This window comes from Phyllobates terribilis, unplaced genomic scaffold (assembly GCF_046119375.1).
Source record: "Phyllobates terribilis strain yellow unplaced genomic scaffold, ASM4611937v1 Scaffold_2__4_contigs__length_985480577, whole genome shotgun sequence".
In the NCBI taxonomy this organism is placed as follows: Eukaryota; Metazoa; Chordata; class Amphibia; order Anura; family Dendrobatidae; genus Phyllobates; species Phyllobates terribilis.
This window is the reverse complement of record NW_027362762.1, coordinates 436,697,956-436,724,579: the sequence shown is the minus strand read 5'-3', so window position 1 is coordinate 436,724,579 and position 26,624 is coordinate 436,697,956. Positions and strand designations below refer to the sequence as shown.

The 26,624-nt window shown below is 38.5% G+C and overlaps 1 protein-coding gene across 5 annotated transcripts in view; it reads left to right on the top strand.

Moving 5' to 3' along the window:
* The window catches only part of NHS (NHS actin remodeling regulator), a 266,748-nt gene extending 251,987 nt beyond the window's left edge, over window positions 1-14,761 (top strand). For all 5 annotated transcript variants that reach the window (XM_073665384.1, XM_073665383.1, XM_073665386.1 and 2 more), the window contains 2 exons: window positions 778-904; window positions 5,338-14,761. In XM_073665384.1, the coding sequence (XP_073521485.1) occupies window positions 778-904; window positions 5,338-5,905 (695 nt within the window). In that variant the 3' untranslated portion in view covers window positions 5,906-14,761. The remainder of the gene's footprint in view (window positions 1-777; window positions 905-5,337) is intronic.
* The last annotated feature ends 11,863 nt before the right edge of the window (window positions 14,762-26,624 follow it).

The window sequence follows — 26,624 nt, the reverse complement described above, 5'->3', positions numbered from 1 at the left end:
TGCAAACAATGGATCAAGGTTCAAGAGCCCCAATAAAATTAATTTATAGACATTGTACTTTACACATTGTAAGCTAATGGCCCTATCTTTTACTATGAATTCATGTTGTACAAACTATCTTTAATCAAAATTATAAGCGTATATTTGGTACTTTTTGGATGAAACCAGCCATATTTTTCTTACCTCTTAAAACTTCTGTGCAACCCGTTTGTAAGGCTATAAAGAGCTATTGCATCCATAGTCATTACAACTATATGATTTTTTGATGATTGGTTAATGTGGACACCATTGTACTACTTTTTATATATACTTTCTATCAATCAGGTCAGATCACATCTCTCCTTTATCATATGGAAAGACTGCACTGAAGACAAAATTAGGACACGGCCCCACTATCAGTATTTGGTCAGTATTAGGTCAGTATTGTTTCTCAGGAGTAGGAGCGAAAACCAGGAGTGGGTGATAAATGCAGAATTGGTGACTTGTTTCTATTATACATTTTCTCTGATTGTTCCTCACCTGGTTTTGGCTCCCACTCCTGAGAAAAAATACTGACCAAATACTGATAGTGGGGCCGTGGCCTTATAATGAGAGTAGACCTCCCCCAGGAAAAAAGAAACAATGCTGCCACCTAAACTACTGCCCCAAAAAAAGAGTTCTAATGGTTTTAGTTCAAGAAAGAGATAGCTTACAGCTAGACTGTAACTTAGGAAACTTGTATTTTACCTAACATGCCTTTATTATTACTATATGTGGAAATCTTCTTCTTTTCCGCAGACTCCTCAATGAGCGATGACCTACTTGTATCACCAATGAGTGAGTATTACCAGGCTGACACTGATGATGTCTTTGTATCTCCTAACAAACCCCGCACTACTGAGGACCTATTTGCTGTCATCCATAGGTAAAATATATTGCTTTTATGCGAGTTATTGAATCAATTCATTTGAGAATGAAAACATACAAAGACTATAGATAATTTCATTTGTTTTGTGGCGATTATGTTATACAACTTGAAATAACTAAGCTTGCTATCCCCTACAGCAAAGATTTAGCTTTCAGTCTTAGGTATCATAAAAATACCATAGCCAAGACAGATTGGCTTGTTGATCCCCTAACTGGCCCCAAGAGCACATGTCCTTTAGGGAAGAAAGTCCGTTCCCAGTAGCATAAAAGGGACAAGGATATCCACATGATCTTTCCAACATTATTCCTGTCTAATATTGCTCATATCAACTGTAAACTCTTAAAAACTGTTACATATTAGATTGAAGTTGAGTAACCTGCTTGTTGTATAGGCAGCAGAAAACACTCACTTTTTTTCTCCATATAGGTCTTTTTTACGACAGCCACCAATTCATGAGTTGCTTAACTCATTCCCACCATGGCCAATTTTCAGTTTTGCACTTTTGATTTTTTTTCTCACCTTCTTCCAAGAGCCATAACTTCTTTACTTTTCTGTGGACCTAGTTGCATGAGGGCTTTTGTGTTGTGAATGACAGCATTCTTTCCACCATACAATGTACTGGAAAATTATTTTTTTCCAAGTGTGGTGAAATGGTGAAAAAAAATTCCACCACTGTTTTGGAGGTTTTGTTTTTATAGTGTTCATTCTGCAGTAAAAACCTGTTAACATGATTTTGGAAGTCAATATAAATACAGTGATGCTAACTTATGTTTTTTTATAATTGGTGAGAAAAAAAAAATCGGAATTTTGTTTAAAAAAAATTGGTTTGTGTCACCATTTTCTGAGACTCAACTTTTTTTTTCTTTTTTTCAGTCAATAGAGCTATGTGAAAGTTTGTTTTTTTTGCACAGCGAGATGACTTTGCATACCATTTTGTACATATGATGTTTTGATAACTTTTTATTGCATTTTTTTAGGGAGGCAACTGAAAAACCGCAATATTTTCATTTTGATCCTTTCTCTCTTTATGGCATTTACCTTACTGGTTAATTTTATATTTTGATAAATCTGACTTTTTTCAAGTTGGCTATGTCAAATATGCTTTTCTATTTTTATTTATTTATTTTTAAACAGGGAAAAGATGGTGATTTGAATCTTTCTATGTTTTTTTTTTTTTTATTATTATTTTTTACTTCATTTTTTAGTCCTCCTATGTAACTTAAACCTGAGTGTGTATGATCGCTTGTTCTATATATTGTAATACTACTATATGGCAGTATATAGAGAAAATAACATTTTAAATTGCAGTCCCGCTATTTAAAGTGGAAAACACTACACAAAGGTGGAATAGCTGTAAAATATTTTAACAGTATTAACCAGAACAAATCTTAGCCATTTGCAATATATTCATGTGCTATATATACATATGTTTATTTTACTGATGTCATGTTTCAAGTGGTTTTATGCGTTTTTAATGTTATATATTGCCTGTGGATTCACTCCTAAAATACCTATTTCTCATTAAAGGGTTGTGCACCTTTTTGGACAATTTTTTTTTACTTAAATGCATATATTACAGGCTAAAAATTCCCTTTTACAAATGGGAAACATTATAAATTTTGTTTTCAAAAGCCTTTTGTTTCCATACACCTTCTACTTTTATGTGGTCAATGATCATAAATCAGATAAGAGGTTCTCAGAAAAATAACATTTTAAATTGCAGTCCCGCTGTTTAAAGGGAATCTGTCACCAGGTTTTTGCTACAGTACCTCATCTGAGAGCAGCGTAATGTAGGAAAAGAGACCTTGATGCCAACGATGTATCACTTAGTTTACTGGGTGCAGCAGTTGTGACACAATCAAGAGTTTTTAGATGTAGCGTGAAGCGGAGCTCAGAAAGCTAAATGCGCCCACATCACAACTAACCACGCCCACACCACAGCTCTCTATGTACACTGTTTATTAAAAGTGAGCTGCTTATCAGAGCAGGGAACGTGGTCAGGCCAGGGCTCGTGTGCAGTGTGGTCTGAGCAGTGATAATCTCCTGGTGATAAAATCTTCATTGTATAGAAACAACAGTACATAGCCTAATAAATGACACATCCCTGAAATCTGTGTCTCAGCTGCTACATTAAGCTGCCCTTAGATTACATAGCAAAAACCTGCGGACAGACTCCCTATAAATGCTTAAGGCAAGATTGCCAGCAGCATTTAAATGGTTAAACAGTTATCGATCGGAGAAGGCTTTGATTGCTGCTGGTACAGGTGCATAGTGCTGGCTCATCTCCTGAGCCCACTCCATACATGGTGACCTGACGAAGGATGTACTATTAGGATCTACTGTTACACCCTACGTTAGGAAGAGGTTAAGGTTTATGCAATATGCAATTCTGTCAACCTGAAGGATAGGTATTTTTAATTAATTAATTTACCTTCAGACACCTTTTGGGCACCCACAGCAGCTATAAGGGGTTTTGATCCAAAAGGAGACATACAGTGGGTACGGAAAGTATTCAGACCCTTTTAAATTTTTTACTCTTTGTTTCATTGCAGCCATTTGGTAAATTCTAAAAAGTTAATTTTTTTTTCTCATTAAAGTACACTCTGCACCCCATCTTGACTGAAAAAAAACAGAAATGTAGAAAATGTTGCACATTTATTAAAAAAGAAAAACTGAAATATCACATGGTCATAAGTATTCAGACCCTTTGCTCAGACACTCATATTTAAGTCACATGCTGTCCATTTCCTTGTGATCCTCCTTGAGATGGTTCTACTCCTTCATTGGAGTCCAGCTGTGTTTAATTAAACTGACGGGACTTGATTTGGAAAGGCACACACCTGTCTATATAAGACCTCACAGCTCACAGTGCATGTCAGACCAAATGAGAATCATGAGCTCAAAGGAACTGCCCAAGGAGCTCAGAGACAGAATTGTGGCAAGGCACAGATCTGGCCAAGGTTACAAAAGAATTTCTGCATTACTCAAGGTTCCTAAAAGCACAGTGGCCTCCATAAGCCTTAAATGGAAGAAGTTTGGGACCACCAGAAGTCTTCCTAGACCTGGCTGTCTAGTCAAACTGAGCAATCGTGGGAGAAGAGCCTTGGTGAGAGAGGTAAAGAAGAACCCCAAGATCACTGTGGCTGAGCTCCAGAGATGCAGTAGGGAGATGGGAGAAAGTTTCACAAAGTCAACTATCACTGCAGCCCTCCACCAGTCGGGCCTTTATGGCAGAGTGGCCTGACGGAAGCCTCTCCTCAATGCAAGACATATGAAAGCCTGCATACAGTTTGCTCAAAAACACATGAAGGACTCCCAGACTATGATAAATAAGATTCTCTGGTCTGATGAGACGAAGATAGAACTTTTTGGTGATAACTCTAAGCAGTATGGGTGGAGAAAACCAGGCACTGCTCATCACCTGCCCAATACAATCCCAACAGTGAAACATGGTGGTGGCAGCATCATGCTATGGGGGTGTTTTTCAGCTGCAAGGACAGGACGACTGGTTGCAATTGAAGGAAACATGAATGTCGCCAAGTACAAAGATATCCTGAATGAAAACCTTTTCCAGAGTGCTGTCGACCTCAGACTTGGCCGAAGGTTCACCTTCCAACAAGACAATGACCCTAAGCACACAGCTAAATTAACAAAGGAGTGGCTTCAGAACAACTCTGTGACCATTCTTGACTGGCCCAGCCAGAGCCCTGACATAAACCCAATTGAGCATTTCTGGAGAGCCTTGAAAATGGCAGTCCACCAACATTCACCATCCAACCTGATGGAACTGGAGAGGATCTGCAAGGAAGAATGGCAGAGGATCCCCAAATCCAGGTGTGAAAAACGTGTTGCATCATTCCCAAGAAGACTCATGGCTGTACTAGCTCAAAAGGGTGCTTCTACTCAATACTGAGCAAAGGGTCTGAATATTTATGACCATGTGATATTTCAGTTTTTCTTTTTTAATAAATTTGCAAAAATTTCTACATTTCTGTTTTTTTTTCAGTCAAGATGGGGTGCAGAATGTACTTTATTAAGAAAAAAAATAACTTTTTAGAATTTACCAAATGGCTGCAATGAAACAAAGAGTGAAAAATTTAAAGGGGTCTGAATACTTTCTGTACCCACTGTATGCCTCCTTTTGGATCAAAACCCCTTATAGCTGCTGTGGGTGCCCAAAAGGTGTCTGAAGGTATCAGTCATTCATGCCAAAAAAAGAAAATCACCAGGATAAAATTTAGCATGGTGAGAAAAATATATAAAAACAAATGGAATGCTCATTCTTAAATATATACTATCAAAGTATTAACTGTATATAATAAAGTCCAATGCGAGGTTTAATTATTATTTACAATTATTTAGTACATTTCTATTAAACCATTATATTAAATTTTTTCATCTCAATTTCAATATGTGTGTTTTCAATGTAGATCTAAAAGGAAAATTTTGGGCAGGAAAGAATCCGGAGAGACTGGTGTAAAAAGCAAATCAAAAGCTTTACCTGTAACACCACCCCAGCAAGCTACACCAGCAAGCTCTCAGAGGTCTGCGGGACTGATCTACAGGAATGCTAAAAAATCAAATACATCAAATGAAGAATTTAAGCTGCTCCTCTTGAAAAAGGGCAGCAGGACAGATTCCAGTTACCGCATGTCAGCTACTGAAATACTGAAGAGCCCAGTAACTCCCAAGTCAATTGGAGATTTGCCCCTTGACTCGTCCGGCTGTGAAGAACCTGGCCAGTTGTCACCTGGTAGCGATGCTTTTTCACCATTATCACCATGCTCTCCTCGGGTAATGTCTGAAGGATTTTCAACAAAGACTATGTCAGCGGCTTCTAGGGTTGGAAGGTCCCGAGTGCCTCCTGCTGCAAGCAGCAGCCGTTACAGTGTTAGGTGCCGGTTATATAATGCCCCAATGCAGGCCATTTCTGAAGGTGAGACAGAGAATTCAGATGGCAGTCCTCATGATGACAGATCTTCACAGAGCTCAACGTAGGACTTTCATTATGGTTTCTGTGCAACAGATTGATTGCAACAAATTAATAAACTGAGACATTGCCACCATTTAATAATTTATGTGCCAGTCCAATAGAGAAAAGAAAGGGTGTCTGCACACCAGATACTGCGTCAGGACCTTGTCCAGTTACTATTGCTTATAAAACATTGGTTTGTATTTCTTTCCAATGAACTTTTCAGAATAAAATACCTGCCTGATAAAAAAAAAAACATATTAATTTCTCAAAAATATTGCAGGGTGCTGTGAGTGTTAAGGACATATAAAAGCACTGAACAAAAAAAATGAAAATGGACAAAAGAAAATACTAGTGCAATTACTTATTATTAAGAATAATGGAAACTTGTGTTTACCTAAGCTATTGTTTTCTTTAAAATGTAGTTATTGTATATCGATAATCTAACAAAACCACTTTAAGGGATAAGTAAATGGGAAAGTATTGCTATGGGAAAGTCAAAATGTTATAAAAAAAATATTGAAATATAACTTTGCTGAAGTGCTTCCCTGGGAAATAAGCAGATGAAAAAAGAAGAAATAATTCTTGAAAATACATATTTTTGTACATTAGGAATTCAAATAATAGAGCAAACTTTCAAAGTACTTAAAAAGGATGTAAATAACATATTTTTGATAAAATTGTACATAGGATTATTAAACAAAAATTGGATATGCAGCCAATGAATAAAGGCATTAGAAATCATGGAGAGTGTGTGTAACGCTCCTGAATAATGTGTTGCAGCACACAAGAGGAAAATAATGAATTTAGAGGGTTAATAGGGAATTGTATTCTGTGAATACCATCATCCTGTTCTGCATCACAGTAATACTTGACCATGACTATTATAATACTCAGCAGCCTCAAATTTCTTTTTTTGTACATTTTTAAAGTTTTTTCTAATGTAAAAAGAATTTGAAAGTACTGTAGCATTCATTCTTCTTTTCTTACTCACTAATATTTTCACTGCAAGGCCAATCAAATTTTGAAGGGTAACACTGGCTCTTGAATTGCTTGATGTCAATGAGCCATCTGGAATATAAGCTATGTGGCACAGCTAAGGTCGCTGATAAATGGGGTGACTATGTTGTCTAAGCCACCCTTTGTTGAAATATTGGGACTGTTTGGCTGAAAATGCTTTTCTAAAGTAGTCCTGCTTATGATACTAAGGTTTTATGATGGATATATACTAGATTTGTAATATTTGCACTCGCTATACATACTATATGAGGTGCTTTCTGTAAAGCCTTTTAATCAGCAAAAACCGAATTGTTAATACCCAGCATACCTGATGGAAGTGCCATTATAAATGAAACTGTGACAACTGCAAGTGAGCACAATGTAATATTGAAAACAGATGAAAAAACACCTTTTGTACTGTGCACTGAATCTCGGAGTAAAAGAAGAAAATGATCATTTTAGTATACAAAGTGATAAGTACTGTCGAAAATGTGTAGCATGGGCAGATATAGACAATGCAAAGTCCCTGAGCAAGAACTATTTTGAACCCTTGTTTGCCCACAGTAATTTTGTCATCATGGACAACCTTCTTCATGGCTCTCTGGTAAACCCTTCATCGGGGTGCCAGTTTCTCTGATTTCAGCTCACCAATAAATGTGAGCTTCGGGAATCATCAGTAAAGCCCATTATATGCAATCTTGGAGACAATAAGGAGCACAGGAGTCCATCTGGCTTATAGGACCACGGTGGGAAGCCTACGCTGTACATGTGGTATATACACTTTTTCAATATGTTTTTATTCCTGTGGTTTTGACTTGTTTTATCATTGTCATAATGGCCAAAGGAATAGTCATACCTATAAAACCACATTATGGTTAGCATTAAATGTTTTTTCTTTACTATCTTGTTGCCAGTAAATATATGTTATAATAAGTCCAATAAATGGCCAAACCTTTCAAAACCTGGAAAAATATAACAATCAGTTTTCAATGCTACTTTTTACAGACTTCTTAACATAGCAGGACCAAGACTGCCTTTGGTCCAAGCTGGCACTAACAAAATCACCCTACCACCATGGTGATATCACTTTTCTATTGAAAATAAATGATCACCTATCCACAATATATGTGGTAACTTGTTGATTGGTGGGAATTTGACTACTGTTCGGAAGAGCAGAGAACTTTTATCCCTATTAGGATGGAGCAGCAGTGCCCATGCTTGGCCACTGCTCCATTCATTTCCTATGGGGCTGGTGAGCTATGCGCTTGACTTTTTAGAGTGCCCCATGGAGAATGAATGAGTGGCGGTAAGGCATCTGACCTGCTACTCCATTTTTCGGGAATAAAAATACCTTGTTCTTACGATTGGTTCAGGTCCCAGTGGTGGTACACCCTCCAATCAGCAAGTTATCACCTACTCTGAGTATAGGTAATAACTTTTTACTGGTTATCCTTTATTATAAGGCATTCAGCCAATTAACTAGTTGAGTGTCAAATGACCAAGTCTTTCCTGCTTCTTAGCAAAGCAATGATAATTTTTCATACGTTAGTAATTACAGATTTTATTCAGACCCTATAATGATCTTGGTGTCTTCTCACTAGTAAGGAAACCATACGTGTAAAGCCAGAAGGAAGGTGTTGGGCTGGGCTGTGCTCTGATCTGCAGTACTAGGGGAAATCCACATCAGTATATATGGCACTGGATAGACAATGAAGATGCCACAATGCTTCACCAAGTGTCACAGTCCTTTATTCTGCAAAATGATATGTCCCAGGACTTAACCCCCAGTGATTATACATAATTAGTCTATCCTAAGGATATGCCACCAACTAAAGAACCCAAGAACCCATTTAACACTAATTAGATCAATATAGCTAAGTATTTATTACTGCAATATTAAAAGCACAATATTATGTCTTCATAATTTCACTTCTAGGAATAGAAGGCTGCAAAGCAATTCTTCTATATCCAATTTTGTCAAATTGAAGTAAATACTGTGTGTCTCCTTGTATATGGTAATTGATCATTGTTTGATAGATGAGCCAGCATAAAATAAAGAGAAATAGATCACATTACCATGCTCTGCTATATTTACCCCATCTATAGACTTTTCTGCAACTTAGATTCTTCGGATCTGTCCACATAGGTACAATCTCGCAGAGATCCAGACATTTATGATGCATTGATTGCCATTGATATTGACTTGAACTAAGGGATAGTGAACATGCAAAGAAAAGAGAAATGCTGGAAAGTAAACAATAATACTTGAAATTTCTTTAATTTTTGTAAGAATAATAGTGGACATTTTAAGAAAGTGATTTGCACTTTTGTTCATACGCGAGTGAGACGTCCGTAAGTAACAGGGATAACTGTGTACACGTCTAACAAAGTACTATGAATGATATAGTAAGTGGTGAAGAAAGCATAGGGCAGGCTGCTTGTGGCTGACCTGGAATTAGAGGAGTTAATAAATATGGCTTCCGGCAGGTTTACCTAAAGGTTGGAGAAGTTGCTTTCATGTGTGAAGTATTTTCATCACTTTCTTGTAATGACTGATTGCGTTTTGAATTAATGATGGGGACTTTATTTATCTAAAACCCTCTTGTCTTAGGAATCGGTTAGTGAATATACATATGTATAGAAATGTCAGTAAAGGCTAAAGAGTATATATACCATAGGAAAATTAATGAATAAATATTATAATTTTCTTAGTCTTAAGATTTCAGCTTAACATGCATGAATATGGAATAAACTGCATAAATGTGGGGAAGGGGTTGAGTAATTTTCAGTATTTCTGCACTTAAAAAAACATTTTACATGTCTAAATGAAATTATAACTTTTTTTTTCGTGATGCCTTTTTAAATGGCCCAACAGATATTTGCCATGCATAAAGATTTCATGTGTAAATGCACCACCTCTAATAAAAGAAATAGGTTTTCATCATTATTGAGTAAGGTACTTGACATGGGCATTTAATGAGGGAAAGTAATCATCCTTTTCAATCACTTTCACTAATGATGTAGCTCCCACCTACAAGATTAGCATGTCCACTTAGTAAAGCATGAGAGGGGAAAAGCTATGGTATTATGATTGGGAGGGTTAGAAGGAACCAAAGATTCCTATACAGATCATATTGTCATTTATGGTACTTCAAATGTAAGCCAACAAAATACATAAGTAGGGACTTTCTTGAGGATAAAGATTTAATGGTTTCCCTAGTAATGTGTCCCTTAACCCCAGCACCTAGGGTACATTTCCAACAAGACTTAAACTGGCTTTACCACTATATTTTTCTATACCAGTATATATGGAAAGGTCCTTATATGTGATTATTTAAAGCAATGGCACATAGATAATATTTTTTTATTTGTAATGATCAAAGGTTCACTTCACATTAGGGCTCTTTCAGACGTCAGTTTTTCATGTTCGAGTTCTATCCATGTTTTTCACAGATAGAGCTCATTCCTACTATAGTCTATGGAGCTATTGACATGCCCTTGTATTTTTGTGGACCGAATGGCTTCCACCAAAACACGGATTCTTGTCCAATTTTGATTTGAGACAAGGATCAAACTTGCCAGCAAGATTATGGATCCGTGCAGACTCTAACGGCACTCATATGCCATACTAGTGCTGTCCGATTTTCATGTTTGTTAGATAAGAGAAGCTTGAGAAAACTTCTCCTATGCAAAAAAAAACTGATTAATCGCTCATGTTAAAAACTGACCAAACACTGATGATAACAGGTGGATTTTTAAGAGAGTTACTGGCATCAGCGAAGTCTGATTTGATAGGATGCAAAGAGGTGGCTTGGAATGATTGACAGTTAATCTAGATCAGTGTTCCCCAACTACGGTCCTGAACTCAAGGGCCACCAACAGATCATGCTTTCAGGATTTCCTTAGGTGAAGGAATTTTTGCCTGGAAGGTACTGCAATTATCACCTGGGCCATACTAAGGAAATCCTGAAAACATGACCTGTTGGTGGCTCTTGAGAACTGGAGTTGGGGACCACTCATCTAGATAATATCCAAAAAAAAGTGCAATACCTAAGATTAACTCTTTAATAAATATCTGCCATGGGTCGTCATCTTACTCATTCATTTTTGTCACATTAATGCAACAGTAATACTCAGAAAATGGCCTAAAGGCGCCTATTCACATTAGTCTAAAGTCTGAAAGCGTCAATATCGGCCGACAGCTATCTAATGTGTATGAGGGCCTTACGTCGGCCACCCTACAATGATGCTCACTAGTAAAGGGGTGACTGCATTTTTTAAATTGGGGTTGTGAACATTTCTGGGCACGGTACAGTGGGCTTGATCTCATACGGCTGGAGAGCAATTGTTTGAAATTGAACAATGTGCATTAGTGTCAAAAGTGAAAGCTTTGTATGCAGATTAGTCCCCTTTTAGACATTTGTCAAAGTATTACTATGCGCATCAGTAGCTTTATATTATCATTTCTTTTGTTTTGTTTTTTTTAGATAAAAAATAGATTTATATTAGACAACGTGGCTATGTAAGAACAGCTTACTGATTCTAATCAAGTTTTGAAGGTCTAATAATGGGGACTCAGCTGGTCTCCTTAAAGACACACATATACTTTTTTTTTTGTTAAATTTAATCTATAAAAGCCACCCCAGAAATCAAGCTAGTTCTCCTTAAAAGGGTTGTCCACTACTATTGAAAATAGCCCAATTTATTTTTATTTTCTTTGTAAATACCTTCCTCTGCTGTTTCTGCCTGTGAGCGGCGCTATCACTGGCCGCTCACAGGCATCGCGTGACCCCGGTTGCCGCCTGCTCTGACATCCGCTGATGTCACGTCATGGTTCCGGATGCAGCCAAGGGTCTCTCTCTTCTGCGTTCCACGCTGGCTGCTGGGTTATGGGCAGGGTTACCCCCCCCCCGCGCCACACCCGGCATCCACCGCATGCTCTCCCTCTCCCCATTCATTGGGAAATCGCGCGGTGGATGCTGGGTGTGACGCGCGGGGTAACCCCACCGACAGCCCAGCAGCCACCGCGGGGAACCCAGCGCTGGGTCACGCCTCACTTGACGTGACGTCAGCGGGGGATCACGTGCTGCCTGTGAGCAGCCAAGGATAGCGCCGCTCACAGGCAGAAACAGCAGTGGGAGGTAATTACAAAGTTACTTCTATTCATCATAAAAATACACTGGGCTATTTTCAATAGTAGAGGACAACCCCTTTAAATAACTCAAGCTGAGCTGATCTTATGCACAAACGAAGTAGAAGTTTAGGCAGAAAAATTAATGAATAAGAATAAAAATAACATTTATGTTACCTGAATTTTGTAACAGAGGCAAAACAAAATAACTATTAGAGAATGTTTATAAATGTAATCCTTCAGAAATGATTTACTTTCCCTAAGTCTTAAACCTTAGATGCATTTACAGTATAAGGACCTATGCACATACACCATCCACATGAGACTTATGGATTAGCCTATAGATGATATTGCTATATTAAGTGATGCACATTTATGTTGACCCAAAACCGAAAAAACAACTGATTTTAGTAACCAGTATTATAGTGTCAGTATTTTTAATGTCATTAGTCCCGATGTAGTTTGGCCAAATAGGGAATATGAAACTGTAAGCTCTGGCTCCATTCAAAATGTTACATAGGTCTTGTAGAGCGTTTTCTCAGATAATGGAAGGGTTGGACTTCTCTCTGAACATTCAATATGACACCCTAATAAAATGATAACTACTGAAAATTGCATAAAAACACATATGTAGATGTGGGAAAATGCATAACTGAAAAGAAATTATTTCTTTCCCAGGCTCAGTGTCCGGTGTAAGGTTTAAAGGGGTTTTCCTTGGATTTAAAAAAAATTGCCCTAATAGGCATTGTTATTATGCTCATCATTTTAAATAGTTGAATCTGCAAAGTGCTTGTAATAACAAGTTATTAAAAAAAATTTAATTTTATTTTTTACTGCATGTTGCCTAGCAGTGGTGGCCAATTATGTGCAGTGCTTTAAAGCTGTGTCCAATGGAATGTGAAGGAGCTCCTCTAAAACTTCAGGCCTGCAGGCCTTCGATGACCTTTTATCCGGCCCTTATCAGACAGATTCCCGGGGACCGCAGTGCTTGGGACCAGCAGCTGTATTTTGCTAGCCGCTAGACCTTTAATTCCTTCTTGCTGTGAGCACATGTACGCAGTGTTCACTACTGAACACTTTCCAGCACTGCTGCTTCTTTGGTCCCAGCCAGTCCAGCAACTGGTCACAAGTCATATATCAGTCACATAACTGCTGCAGCCAATGATGCATTACTGGTCCCAGTGATCATGTACTGTACATGTCAACATCATCGCTAAGGCCAGTGACAGACTGCAGTGGTCACATGAAAGTTGCACAGCACATGCCCAGCTACTAAATGATGAGAACCACAGAGGCAGAAGCGCTTGAAAGGCAGGGAATTTGAAAGATGAGTTATGATTATTTTATTATGTTATCACATTGACAGCCATTGGGCACATTTTCTAAAATCTCAGAAAACCCCTTTAGAATACTTACTGTAAATAATGTGACTTATCATGTTTCACTGCACTTTTCCTTTGTATAATGCTACAATCATTTATATAATCAAATAAATTTTTTTTGTTTTCACAGTGTTATTTATTACTATCTCTACTTTGGCAGTATTTAATGCAAGATTCACATTGGTTGAAGAAAACAACACATTTCTCCAATACCAAACAAATCCATGCACACTGTCACTCCAAAAAGTAGAGAATTTTTCTTTCAGTTTTTTTCTTTTACACTAATACCAATGGAGAAATATATTATTACCAATTGAAGTTAACCCCCCCCCCCACCATAACTGGCAACATTTTATCTCTTTGTAAGCCATTTAAAAAAAATAGACATATTGGATGCACTTGGAACTACTGAGTTTTCTTTATACATCTATGAAATACAAAAGGGAAATGCAGTTTAGGACAAACCCAAAGGTGGAAAGTAAAAAGTGTTCAATCCCCTGTGGTTAGAGTAGAAAGTTCTCTTTGCTCAAATGTGCTTATTGCTCTAAAGTGGGGAGTAGAAAGTGCTCATTGCTCTAAGGTAGAGAGTAGAGCATGCTAATAACCCCATAGTGAAGAGCAGAGAGCCCTCTTTGTTCTAAGGTGGAGAATACAAAGCGCCTATTGCTCCATGTTGGAAATTAGAAAGTGCTCATTGCTTTAACATGAAGAGTAGAGAGTGTTCCTTCATATAAGGTAGAAAGTAGAGAGTGTTCATTGCTCTAAGCTGGAGAGTACAAAGTATTCCTTACTGTAAGGTGGAGAATAGAGAAAATTCACTGCCCTAAATTCATTGCCCTAAAGTAGACCATGCTCATTTCTCTAAGAAGTAGATTAAGAGTACTTATTGCCCTAAATTGGACAGTAGAGCGCATTCATTGCTCTAAGCTACAGAGTAGAAAGAATTCATTGCCCTAGAGTGGACAGTAGAGAGTACTCATTGTTCCAAGGTGGTGATTAAGAGTGCTCATTGCCCTAAAGTGGACAGTAGAGAGAGCTTATTGCTCTAAAGTGTAAAGATTGTTCAATGCCATAAACCAGAGAGAGGAGACGAAAGTACTCATTGGAGATTAGAGAGTCCTCATTGCTCAAAATTGGAGAGTAGAGAGTGTTCCTTCCTATAAGGTAGAAAGTAGAGAGTGTTGATTGATCTAATGTAGAGAGTAGAGAGTAATCATTATCCTAAATTGGACATTAGAGCATGTTCATTTCTCTAAGCTGGAAAGTACAAAGTATCCTTACTGTGAGGTGGAGAATAGAGAAAATTCATTGCCCTAAATTGATTGCCCTAAAGTAGACCATGCTCATTTCTCTAAGGAGGAGATTAAGAGTACTCATTGCCCTAAATTGGACATTAGAGCGTGTTAATTTCTCTAAGCTGGAGAGTACAAAGTATTCCTTACTGTAAGGTGGAGAATAGAGAAAATTCATTGCCCTAAATTCATTGCCCTAAAGTAGACCATGCTCATTTCTCTAGGAGGAGATTAAGAGTACTTATTGCCCTAAATTGGACAGTAGAGCGTGTTCATTGCTCTAAGCTAGAGAGTAGAAAGAATTAACTGCCCTAGAGTGGACAGTAGAGAGTGCTCATTGTTCTAAGGTGGCGAGTAAGAGTGCTCATTGCCCTAAAGTGGACTGTAGAGAGAGCTTATTGTTCTAAAGTGTAAAGAATGTTCAATGCAATAAACCAGAGAGAGGAGAGGATCAATAAACCAGAGAGAGGAGAGGAAAGTACTCATTAGAGATTAGAGAGTTCTCATTGCTCTAAATTGGAGAGTAGAGAGTACTTATTGCTCTGAGTTGCGAGTAGGGAGTACTCATTGCTCTAAGTTGGAGAGTAGAGAGTATTCATTGCTCTAAGCAGGAGAGTAGAGAGTACTCAATTGCTCTAAGCAGGAGAGTAGAGAGTACTCATTGCTCTAAGCAGGAGAGTAGAGAGTATTCATTGCTCTAAGGCGGAGAGTATACAGTTTTCATTGATAACCTTCAAACTTCTTTGCATGTCTCTGTGATAGGTGAAGCATTGTACTTGTACCAGAGATTAAGAATGGCTTAGTATGGGAATACTTAAATTCATGGACTGCCCCTCCTTGTTGATGCAAGAACCATATAATGCGTCCAACAATCTTATAACAGTCCAATTGAAATGTGCCAATTGTAATACAGCTACATCTTTTATTAGCGGTTGCAAATGGACTTGTGTTTTTTATAGGTCAATATTAAAAAGGTTACAAATTGTCAAAATGTCATTTATTATATTTACTATATGGGGATTTCATGCATTTCCTAAATGTTAACACATATTTTCATTAATGATCAAGGTGGGATTGACCATAAAGCTAATATTTGGTACACATATTAAAAAAATAAAACCTCTCTTACAATATGTAGCATACTGATATTCCTGCTTATACTGGTGACGATGCAAAACACTCCTACAAATACGCCATAAATAAACATTTTTAGAAGTCAGAACCCTACAAATCAGTTTATTTTGTTTACACAGATATTCAGTGGTTGTGGTCTTAATCTTTAACTAAACTTCTATTACTCATTGTTCTAAATCTCAGTATAAGCAGGTAAATAAATGTAAGAAGCAGCACTGTATGTGTGAGGGAAGCTATGTTTCTCATGTTTGTTCACCAGACTTCCAAATTATTGTTCTGTTTGCACTGACATAACCAATTTTGTTTATTATGCAACTTTTTCCTATTTTGTTATCATTTATACTAATACTTAATGTAACATTTTATTTAAGGGACAAAAAAAATGGAACGTAGAAACCTACTTTTGATTTGCCAAACCATACTAAGTGCATTGCTGCAATAGAGGCTTGGACTTGGCGTTTCACATTGATGAATTTTCTTTTATTTCACAAACTCCATTGCCAAATGAATAAGCAATGCTATGTACTACTATTTGTTCTGAGAGATTGTCAAGGGAATAAATAAAACCAACAACTAACCCTAAAGAGTTTAATGATAATTAATACCAAGTGAGGTTCCAGTGTTACTATTTTGGTACTAGGACCAGTACTTGCTGGCGACAACGACAATGGTTAATGGACTTGCATCCATTTTGTATTTTTTTGTAATATCTGTAAATATGAACTTTTTAAATTTAAATTGTTTCAAAAAAACGTTTTCTTTTGTAAAATGTTTTCAGAGTTTACATTAAATCTAAGCCTTTGTATATTTTAGAGCTGTGCAACACTTTAAGTCTTGTATTTATTTTTTAGTAAAAATGGTGACAATTTCATTTTGTGAACCCCTCTAAAATGTGTCAGAAAAGTTTGATTACATAGAAAGTGTGTATAGAAGCTGCAAATAAACGTGACTGCAATTAAAGCCCTATCTTGTTCTGGTTGTCTATTACACACCTCATTTACAATATATTCTTGTTTGAAATACAGTGACTGAATGTACCAATCTTAAAGGGGTTTTCCCACAAATGAAAGTTGATTTTAATCAATAGATCTTGGAATAATAATAAGTTCCACAATTGGATGTGTTTAACTCCTGACATTGTGCATAATAATACGTTTCTGTGCCCTGGACCAGCTGACACCCGGCACTCAGTGCCGGGAGTGGTGCAGGTATCGCAGCATTTAGCGAGTGAGCAGGGGGACAGAAGCCCCCCTGCTCTTGGATCCGAGACCCCACGCTGTCAGCGCAGGGTCCTGATCGTTGCCATGGTGACCCGATGTCATCATGACTGCATCCGGGTCATCAGGCCCCAGCAAGTTAGTTTGATCATGCACAGTGCATGATCAAGCTAACTTGGGTCTCTGGGTTCAAAATGTTCACTATATTCCTTGATAAAATCCTTGAGGGGCGTAGTTTCCAAAATGGGGTCACTTGTGGGGGGTTTCCACTGTTTAAGCACATCAGGGGCTCTCCAAATTCAACATGGCAGCCGCTAATTATTCAAGCAAATTTTACATTTAACCCCTTTAAAGCCCATGACGTATTAATACGCGTCTGTGCCCTGGGCTTTAAGAGCCTGACCCGTATTAATACGTCATGGCGATCGCGTGCGCACACAGGCTGTGCGGGCGCGATCGCCGCCGGGTGTCAGCTGATTGTCACAGCTGACACCCGGTACTATGTTCAGGGAGCGGTCCCGCACCGCTCCCGGCACATTAACCCCTGCAATGCTGCGATCGAAGCGCTGTCTGCCACGGCCTCCTGGACGTTGCCATGATGACCCGATGTCGTCATGACAACATCCGGGTCACCAGACAGCAGGAAGATTTTTTGGTCTTGCGCAGTGCATGACCAAACTATCTTCTCACTGTGCAGCGCTGACAGCCTGCATGGCACAGGGATGGTGCCCCATTCCTGTGCTATGCAGGCGATCAGAATAAAAAAAGTGAAAGTCCCATAATGGGACAAAGTATAAAAATAAAAAAACTGTCAGAAAGTGAAAAAAAAAAATTGTAAAAATATAAAAAAAAATTAAAACAAATAATCCACCAAAAATAAAAATATAATGTACCCATCAATAAATATTATTATGAAAAAAAACAAACAATAAAAGTACACATATTTGGTATCGCCACGTCCAGAACGGCCTGACCTATAAAATTGTCCTACTAGTTAACCCCTTCAGTGAACACGGTAAAAAAAAAAAAAAAAAACGAATCAAAAAACAATGCTTTATCATCATACTGCCAAACAAAAAATGGAATAACACGCGATCAAAAAGACAAATCTAAATAAAAATGGTACCGCTGAAAATGTCATCTTGTCCCGCAAAAAACAAGCCGCCATACAGCTCCATCATCCGAAAAATCAAAAAGTTATAGGTCTTAGAATAAAGCGATGCAAAAAAAATATTTTTTTGATTTTTTTATTTTCACGGCTCTATGTGATAAACTTCTGTAAAGGGCTTGGGGGTTCAAGGTGCTCACCACACATCTAGATAAGTTCCCTGAGTCTAGTTTCCAAAATGGTGTCACTTGTGGGGGGTTTCCACTGTTTAGGCACATCAGGGGCTCCCCAAATGCAACATGGCGTCCGCTAATTATTCAAGCAAATTTTACATTCAAAAAGTCAAATGGCGCTCCTTCCCTTCCGAACCCTGCCGTGCGCCCGAACAGTGTTTTTTTCCCCACATATGTGGTATCTGCGTGCCCAGGGGAAATTGCACAACAAATTTTGGGTTCCATTTTTTCCTGTTACCCCTGTGAAAATAAAAAAAATTGGGTCTAAAGTAACATTTTTGTGAAAAAAATTAAATGTTAATTTTTTTCTTCCTCATTCCAAAAATTCCTGTGAAGCACCTGAAGGGTTAATAAAGTTCTTGAATGTGGTTTTGAGTACCTTGAGGGGTGCAGTTTTTAGAATGGTGTCACTTTTGGGTATTTTCTGTCATAAAGACCCCTCAAAGTGACTTCAAATATGATGTGGTCCCTAAAAATGGTTTTGTAAATTTTGTTGGAAAAATGAGAAATCGCTGGTCAACTTTTAACCCTTATAGCTCCCCAATAAAAAAAAAATTTGGTTCCAAAATTGTGCTGATGTAAGGTAGACATGTGGAAAATGTTATCTATTAACTCTTTTGTGTGAAATATCTCTCTTATTTAAGGGCATAAAAATTCAAATTTTGAAAATTGCAAAATTTTCAACATTTTCGCTAAATTTCCGATTTTTTCACATATAAACGCAAGTGATATCGAAGAAATTTTACCACAATCATGAAGTACAATATGTCACGAAAAAACAATCTCAGAATCAGGGGGATCCGTTGAAGCGTTCCAGAGTAATTACCTCATAAAATGACAGTGGTCAGAATTGTAAAAATTGGCCTGGTCATTAACGTGTAAACCACCTTGGGTTGAAAAGGGGTTAAAAAGTCTAATGGTTCTCCTTCCCTTCCGAACCCTGCCGTGTGCCCAAACAGTGGTTTTCCCCCCACATATAAGGTATCAGCGAGCTCAGGAGAAATTGCACAAAAAAATTTGGGGTCCATTTTTTCCTGTTACCCTTGTGAAAATAAAAAAATGGGTCTAAAGTAACATTTTTTGTGAAAAAAGTTAAATGTTCATTGTTTTCTTCCACATTCCAAAAATTCCTGTGAAGCAGCTGAAGGGTTAATAAAGTTATTGAATGTGGTTTTGAGCACCTTGAGGGGTGCAGTTTTTAGAATGGTGTCACTTTTGGGTATTTGTCATAAAGGCCCCTCAAAGTCACTTTAAATGTGATGTGGTCCCTAAAAAATTGTTTTGTAAATTTTGTTGGACAAATTAGAAATCGCTGGTCAACTTTTAACCCTTGTAACTTCATAAAAAAAAATAAATTATGTTTCAAAACTTTAAAATTATTATTTTAGCCCTATTTTTTCCTTTTCACAAGGGTAGCAAGAAAAAATGGACCCCAAAATTGGTTGTGCAATTTCTCCTGAGTATGCCCATACCCCATATATGGTGGAAAACTACTGTTTGTTTGGGCACGCGGCTCGGAAGGGAAGGAGCGCTATTTTGGGTAGAATAGGTTGCTGACACCATGTCACATTTGAAGAGCCCCTGACATGCCAAAACAAGAGAAACCCCAACAAGTGACCCCATTTTGTAAACTACACCTCTCAAGGTATTCATTTAGGTGAGTAATGAATATTTGTAACCCTCAGGCGATTCACAAACTTGTATAACATTGGGCTGAGTAAATTAAATATTACTATTTTTTCCACTAAAATGTTACCTTGACCAAAAGTTTGCAATTTTCAAAAGGGATAACAGGAGAAAACAAACAGTACAATTTGTTATGCAATTTCTCCTGAGTTCATCAATACCCCATGAGTGGTCGAAAACTACTTCTGAGGCACAGTGCAAAGGTCCGAAGAGAAGAAGTGCCATATTACAGTGCAGATATTGCCGTTATGGTTTGCAGATACCATGTTACATTGGCAGAGCCCTTGAGGTCCCAGAACAGCAGAAACCCCCATAAGAGACCCCATTTTACAAACTACACCTCCCAATGAATTCATCTAGGGGTGCAGTGATCACACTGACACCACAGGTGGGTCACAGAATTTTATACTATAGAGCGGTTGTTAAATAATCAAATATTGATTTGGAATCTCAATTCTGTACTGCATAGATTGCATCAGTCGCATGAACAGTTTAGCTGACATTACATGTGTTATTTCTGTACTCAGCTCAGGGTAGATGGTTAAGGCCATATACAGAAACAGGTGCTATGTGGGACATATATATCCCACGTGAGACACAGGGGGGGTCGCCTTTCCACTGACATCAGACGGAGGGGTCTGCACACTGAGCATCTGACATGTGGGCCTTACCTACGATCTCGACACTGACAGACGAAACCTACCATTCAGGATAAAGGGAAAGATGGATAAAGGCTTGACACGTGTTCCTGACCATATGGCATTTTGGACTTAAACACACAGAGACATGTGCTCATGAAGTTTACGATAGGCTGGGTAAGTAGCTGAGACATGCTACTACAGTAACCCAGTTGGACACTCATGAATGAATCTCAATGGACAATCTCTTTGTAACTACTTCAACTATTTAATATTTTGCTGCAATGATTCTTTTCGGTGGAATCCAATAAACCGCTACATTTTTATTTTTTTTCAAACATCATTTTTATTAGGATTTTCAGAAAAGAAAAAACATATAAAGACATATGAACAATACCAAAATGAACATTAATCAGGAGCCCGTTCGCAGAACAGGCACATTGTACAATCAATAAATTGTGATTAGCTGGTACAACAAATAAACAAAGATTAAGTATTAATAACTTATCGTCATCATTGTCAACAAAAGGAATTAAGTAAATATAAATTATTTGTACTGATTATCTCATGTTTTAGTTTACGCGTAATAGTCCTAAGTTGTTATTTAGATCCTCTAGAATATACCATTTTGTACAAGTAAATGGTTCGACAATTTTGTTTCTTCCAGTCAGAGAGCAACACGTTATAATAAACTGTCTCCATCTTGACAAAAATTTGCCAGCCTGTTGTTCCTTGTTACTGAGGGCATCTAGTTGTTCTACTCCCATAAAGTGTTTCAATTGGATTATCAGCTCTGCTATGGGGGAATGTTAGGGTCTAGCCAATGTTTGAGTATCTGTTTTTTTGCCAGGAAGAGTAGAGTATGGAGCAGTTTTGTTTTTTTTTTTGTTATTTTGTAGGGGTTCTCTGGGTTACTCCAATAATGTAGTAGGGCTAAGTATGGAGAGAGGGTGTACTCTGGACCCCATATAGTATTCATCAGATCTGAAACCTGATTCCAATGTACAGTTGAATCGGTGCTGGACCATAGGCCGTGCATAAGGTCAGAGTATGGAAGATGACATTTAGGGTATGCAATTAGTCTATTTGATAATGGATCTTTTTTCAGTATATTAAAGGCGTATATGGCCCCATGTATTATTTTATATTGAGTTTCTCTCCGTGTTTCATTTATAATGTATTTTCTAAATAACTTCCAGCCTAATCTGATCTTAGTGGGAATTTCAACGTCTTCCAATTGTTGCTTCCAATATTTAAAGAAAATGTCAGGGTGTATCTTTAACAAACTAGATTTCATAACCGAGTAAAGATTAGATATTGAGGGGGTGCCCGTTGGGGATAGTAGAATGACGTCCAATTCATTTTGGGAGGTCTCGAAAGTGACATCCCTTAGGTTTGACATAATGGAAAGTCTAATTTGTTCATATTGAAAGCCATGTTGGAGAGGTAGATCATACTTATCCATACACTCTGGGTACGTCAACCATCTCTGATCGGTTGGGTGGAGGAGATGAGATATGTTATCTGTACCCGCTTGCTGCCATTTGAAAAATAATTTGTTTTCAATGCCCTTGGGAAATTCTGGATTCCGCCATAGCGGCAGGTGCTTAGAAATTCTGAAAGAAACGCCATATTTCTTCTTAACCGCTTTCCAAGCGGAAATGGTGTCTTTAAAAGTTACAGATTTTATGATTTCTAGGGTTAGGGAAGTATAGCGAGAGTGTAGAAGTGCAGTTAAATTGAAGGGGTATGCATAGTCTGATTCCAAAGAGTAATCAGAGTATGTATGTCTTTTGTGGAGCCAGTGTATTATGTAGCGAAAGAGGCAGGCAAGGTTATAGTTCCTGATGCTTGGAAAATTGATGCCACCATCGTCTTTGGATGATATAAGTTTGTCTAGATTAATCCTAGGACGTTTTCCCTTCCAGATAAAATGACTGAAGACCCTATTGAGTGTAGTTACGTCAGAGTGTTTCAGTAGCAATGGTAGAGTTTGGAGTTGATACATAATTTTAGAAGTACTGATAATCTTGACCAGATGTGCCCTGCCTAAAAAAGACAAAGGCAAACATCAATTGATTAGTGATTTTTTTGATGAGGGGGGGTTAATTTAACGTGTATAAAGAGGATTGCAAGCGACCTATTTTGATGCCCAAATAGGTGATATGAAAGGGAGCTATAGTAATATCGTTAAAAGATCCTTTTGCGTAAAGTTTTATTCCTTTTTCAGTTAATGGTAATAGTTCAAATTTTTTAGCATTTATTTTAAACCCAGAGTAAGTACCAAAGTTTTAAAGTAAATCCAATACTGGAGGTAAATTCAGGATGGGATCAGACATAAACAGAATGATATTGTCTGAAAAAATGCCGCCTGAATTGATTTCTCATTAAATTGGATGCCTGAGAAAGTTTTATGGTCTGATAGAATACGAACTAAGGGTTCTAGGGCTAGGTTAAAAAGTAAGGGGGACAAAGGGCACCCTTGTCTCGTTCCCTTCTCAAGAGGGAAGGGAGTGGATAGAAAGCCCGGAGTATACACCTGAGCTTTTGGAGACATATATAAATTGCGCATATAATTAAAGAAGGGGCCAGACAAAGACATCTTAGTTAAGATCTTATACAACCAATCCCAACTAATGTTATCAAAGGCCTTTTCGGCGTCTAGGGAGACAATCGCCGGGGAACCTTTTAAATTAGGTGTAGAGTGGATTTTATCTAGCGCCCACAGTACTTTCCTAATATTTAGCGTGGCTGAGCGACCTTTGACAAAACCTGCTTGTACAGGAGATATAAGGTGAGGTAAAACAGAGGCCAGTCTGTCAGCCATTATTTTAGACAATAGCTTAATGTCGATACTTATGAGGAAAATTGGTCTGTATGAATTGGGGGATAATAGGTCTTTGTCTGGTTTTAGTAATTATTTGACGTAAGCCATATTTGCGGAAGGGAAAATGGGATCGCCATTAGTTATTTTGTTAAAGATCGAAACTAATAACGGGGAAACCTCTTCCCTTAAGGATTTAAAGAAATCAGAAGTGTATCCATCAGGTCCAGGGGCTTTGTTTGGTTTCAAATTTCTAATTGTATTAGTAATCTCTTCCAATGAGATAGGTTTATTTAATATCGATTTGTGTTCGTCTGAAAATAAAGGTAATTTGACCCTATCTAAGAGTGTATCGGAAAGGGGTAAGGCTTGTTTTGGATTTTTATATAAGTCCTTATAAAATCAGCCTAGGATCTCATTAATTGATTTAGGATTCATGTGAATTACCCCGTTGGTATTTCTTAGTTGGAAAATTCTCTGAGGCTTTTTCAGTCCTCTTGCTAAATTGGCCATCATCCTCCCTGATTTGTTGCCAAACGTATAAAAATATGCTTCTGTTTGGGATAAGTGGAACTTTTCTCTCATATCTGCGTATTGGTTGAATTCAGACTGTTTTATTTAAAGGGGAAGGGTCAAGAAGAAATGTAGTGTAGACTTGTTTCAGTTCAGAGGATAGTTCATTATATCTTCTCATAACTTTTTTTTGTGATAAAACGTATGCGCCAAAATTTTCCCTCTAAGTACCGCCTTGGCTGATTCCCATAGTAATGTGGGATCGTTTTGGTGTGCTGAGTTGTCCGACAAGAATTCCTGCCACCATAATTTGAGAGAGGAAATAAATGAATCGTCTTTACAAAAATGATCTGGAAATCTCCATAAGAAATCAGAGCCCCGAGGGAATTTCTTCGATAGTTCCAAATTAACTGGAGCATGGTCTGAAATAACAATATTATCAATGTGTACAGTTATCAATTTAGCTAACAGAGAAGGAGAGACAAGAATACAATCGATTCGAGACCAAGAGTCATTGGCGTGTGAGAAATGCGTGAATTCTCTATTGCTAGGGTTCAGGAACCTCCACGAGTCGATTAATAGGCAGGTAGACATAAGAGGTGCTAACGCATTGTCATACGAGGTTATTGATTGCGGAGTACCACCAGTGTTTTTCCTATCCTCGTGTACTGAAACCACCGAATTAAAATCTCCACCTACTATTTTGTTGAGATTGGAGTCGAGCAAAAGTCTAGTCTCCAATTGTTTGAAAAAGGATTTGTTTCCTATATTAGGGGCATATACATTATATATAGAGAAGGTTCCACAAGATGTGGTTAATGTTAATTGTACCAATCTTCCCTCTCCATCCTGTTGTTGGCTTATGATCTGGTGTATAAATTGTTTATTGATAAGGATTAAGACCCCAGCCTTCCTATCCACGGACGATGAGCCATAGACACCACCCACCCATAATTTTTTCATCCGGGGGAAATCTGCCTCCGGTAAATGTGTTTCCTGTAGAAGGGCTATGTCGGTCTTTAACCGTTTTAAATGTCTAAGGACTTTCATTCGTTTTTGGGGAGACCTCAAACCTTTAACATTCCATGACACGATAAACATTTTCAGGGACTGTAAGAATAAGCATGACTGGTGAAATGCATACAAGACAATGATGACATGTAACTGGATTGTACAATAAGGAACAATGCTCAAACATGCGTAACAAATGTAAGTAACAATAAACCAAAATTTTAGAACACTGATTTAGCAAGAGCATAGACACTTTGGATCTGCTCGCTAGGAAAAAACTTTCCCCTGTGTAAAAAAATACTTCTTTCTGTATATTTTTTTCTATCGAGGACTTCTCAAAGTATCAATATCACGATATTCTTATATAAAAAATGTATCGATTTATTCTTGGATTGTCCATTAAAAAGAATTATTGCGATAGTTACATAAAGCAATTATATAGTTACAGAGTGATTGTCCATTTGTCCATAATTAGCTTAATAGTTGAGATTCACCCATCTTTTCCTGGGATCCTGGATGGTAGATTGCGTCTGTCTGTGTCCAGCACGTGTGTCCGGATGACACCATGTGTCCGGGTAAAGAACGTGTTTCCTTGGGCCTACATCAGCAGCTGGTTTACACACAAACCCTGGTCCTGTGTCCTGTGGAATGGCAAGCGCCCCCCCTGTCTCTAATATGGGCTTTTATAGGCCGGTCATATGGCACCTGTTCTTCTAATTATGGTGCTGAACTAAAAATACACAAATAGCGCATGTCAGCTAAAAACCCTAACACGATGGCTGATGCAATCTGTATGATACAGACAGGTGGGCACTGGCAGGCATGGCAGGCATGCAGACAGGTGGGCACAGGCAGGCACGGCTGACATGCAGACAGGCGGGTACTGGCAAGTAGGAACGTAGGCAGGATAGGGACCAGTACAGACTGGGATACAGGAACGGAGCCACAGGTGCGGTGGACAGCAGAGCAGAGCGAAACCGCAGATGTGGTGAGCAAGCAGAGCAGAGCGAAACCGCCGGTGCGGTGAACAAGCAGAGCAAAACTGCCGGAGCGGTGAACAAACAGAGCAGGGCGAAACCGCAGATGCGGTGAACAAGCACAAAGCGAAGCAAAACCGCAGGTGTGGTGAACAAGCAGAGCGGAGCAAAACAGTTGGTGCGGCGAACAAGCAAAGCGGAGCAAAACCGCAGGTGCGGCGAACAAGCAGAGCGGAGCAAAACCGCAGGTGCGGTGAGCAAGCAGAGTGGAGCAAAACCGCGGTTGCGGTGAACAAGCAGAGCGGAGCAAAACCGCCGGTGCGGTGAACAAGCAGAGTAGAGCGGAACCGCAGGTGCGGTGAACAAGCAGAGCGGAACCGCAGGTGCGGTGAACAAGCAGAGCTGAACCGCAGGTGCGGTGAACAAGCAGAGCAGAGCGGAACCGCAGGTGCGGTGAACAAGCAGAGCAGAACAGAGCAGAGGGTGCAGGCAGACAGGACAGGGCTCTGTTCACATGGAACAGACTGGAAAATACAGAAAGATTGTTAGAACACAGGAGGTAGATATGGAGGAAGGGAAAGGGTACAAGCAGAACCAGAT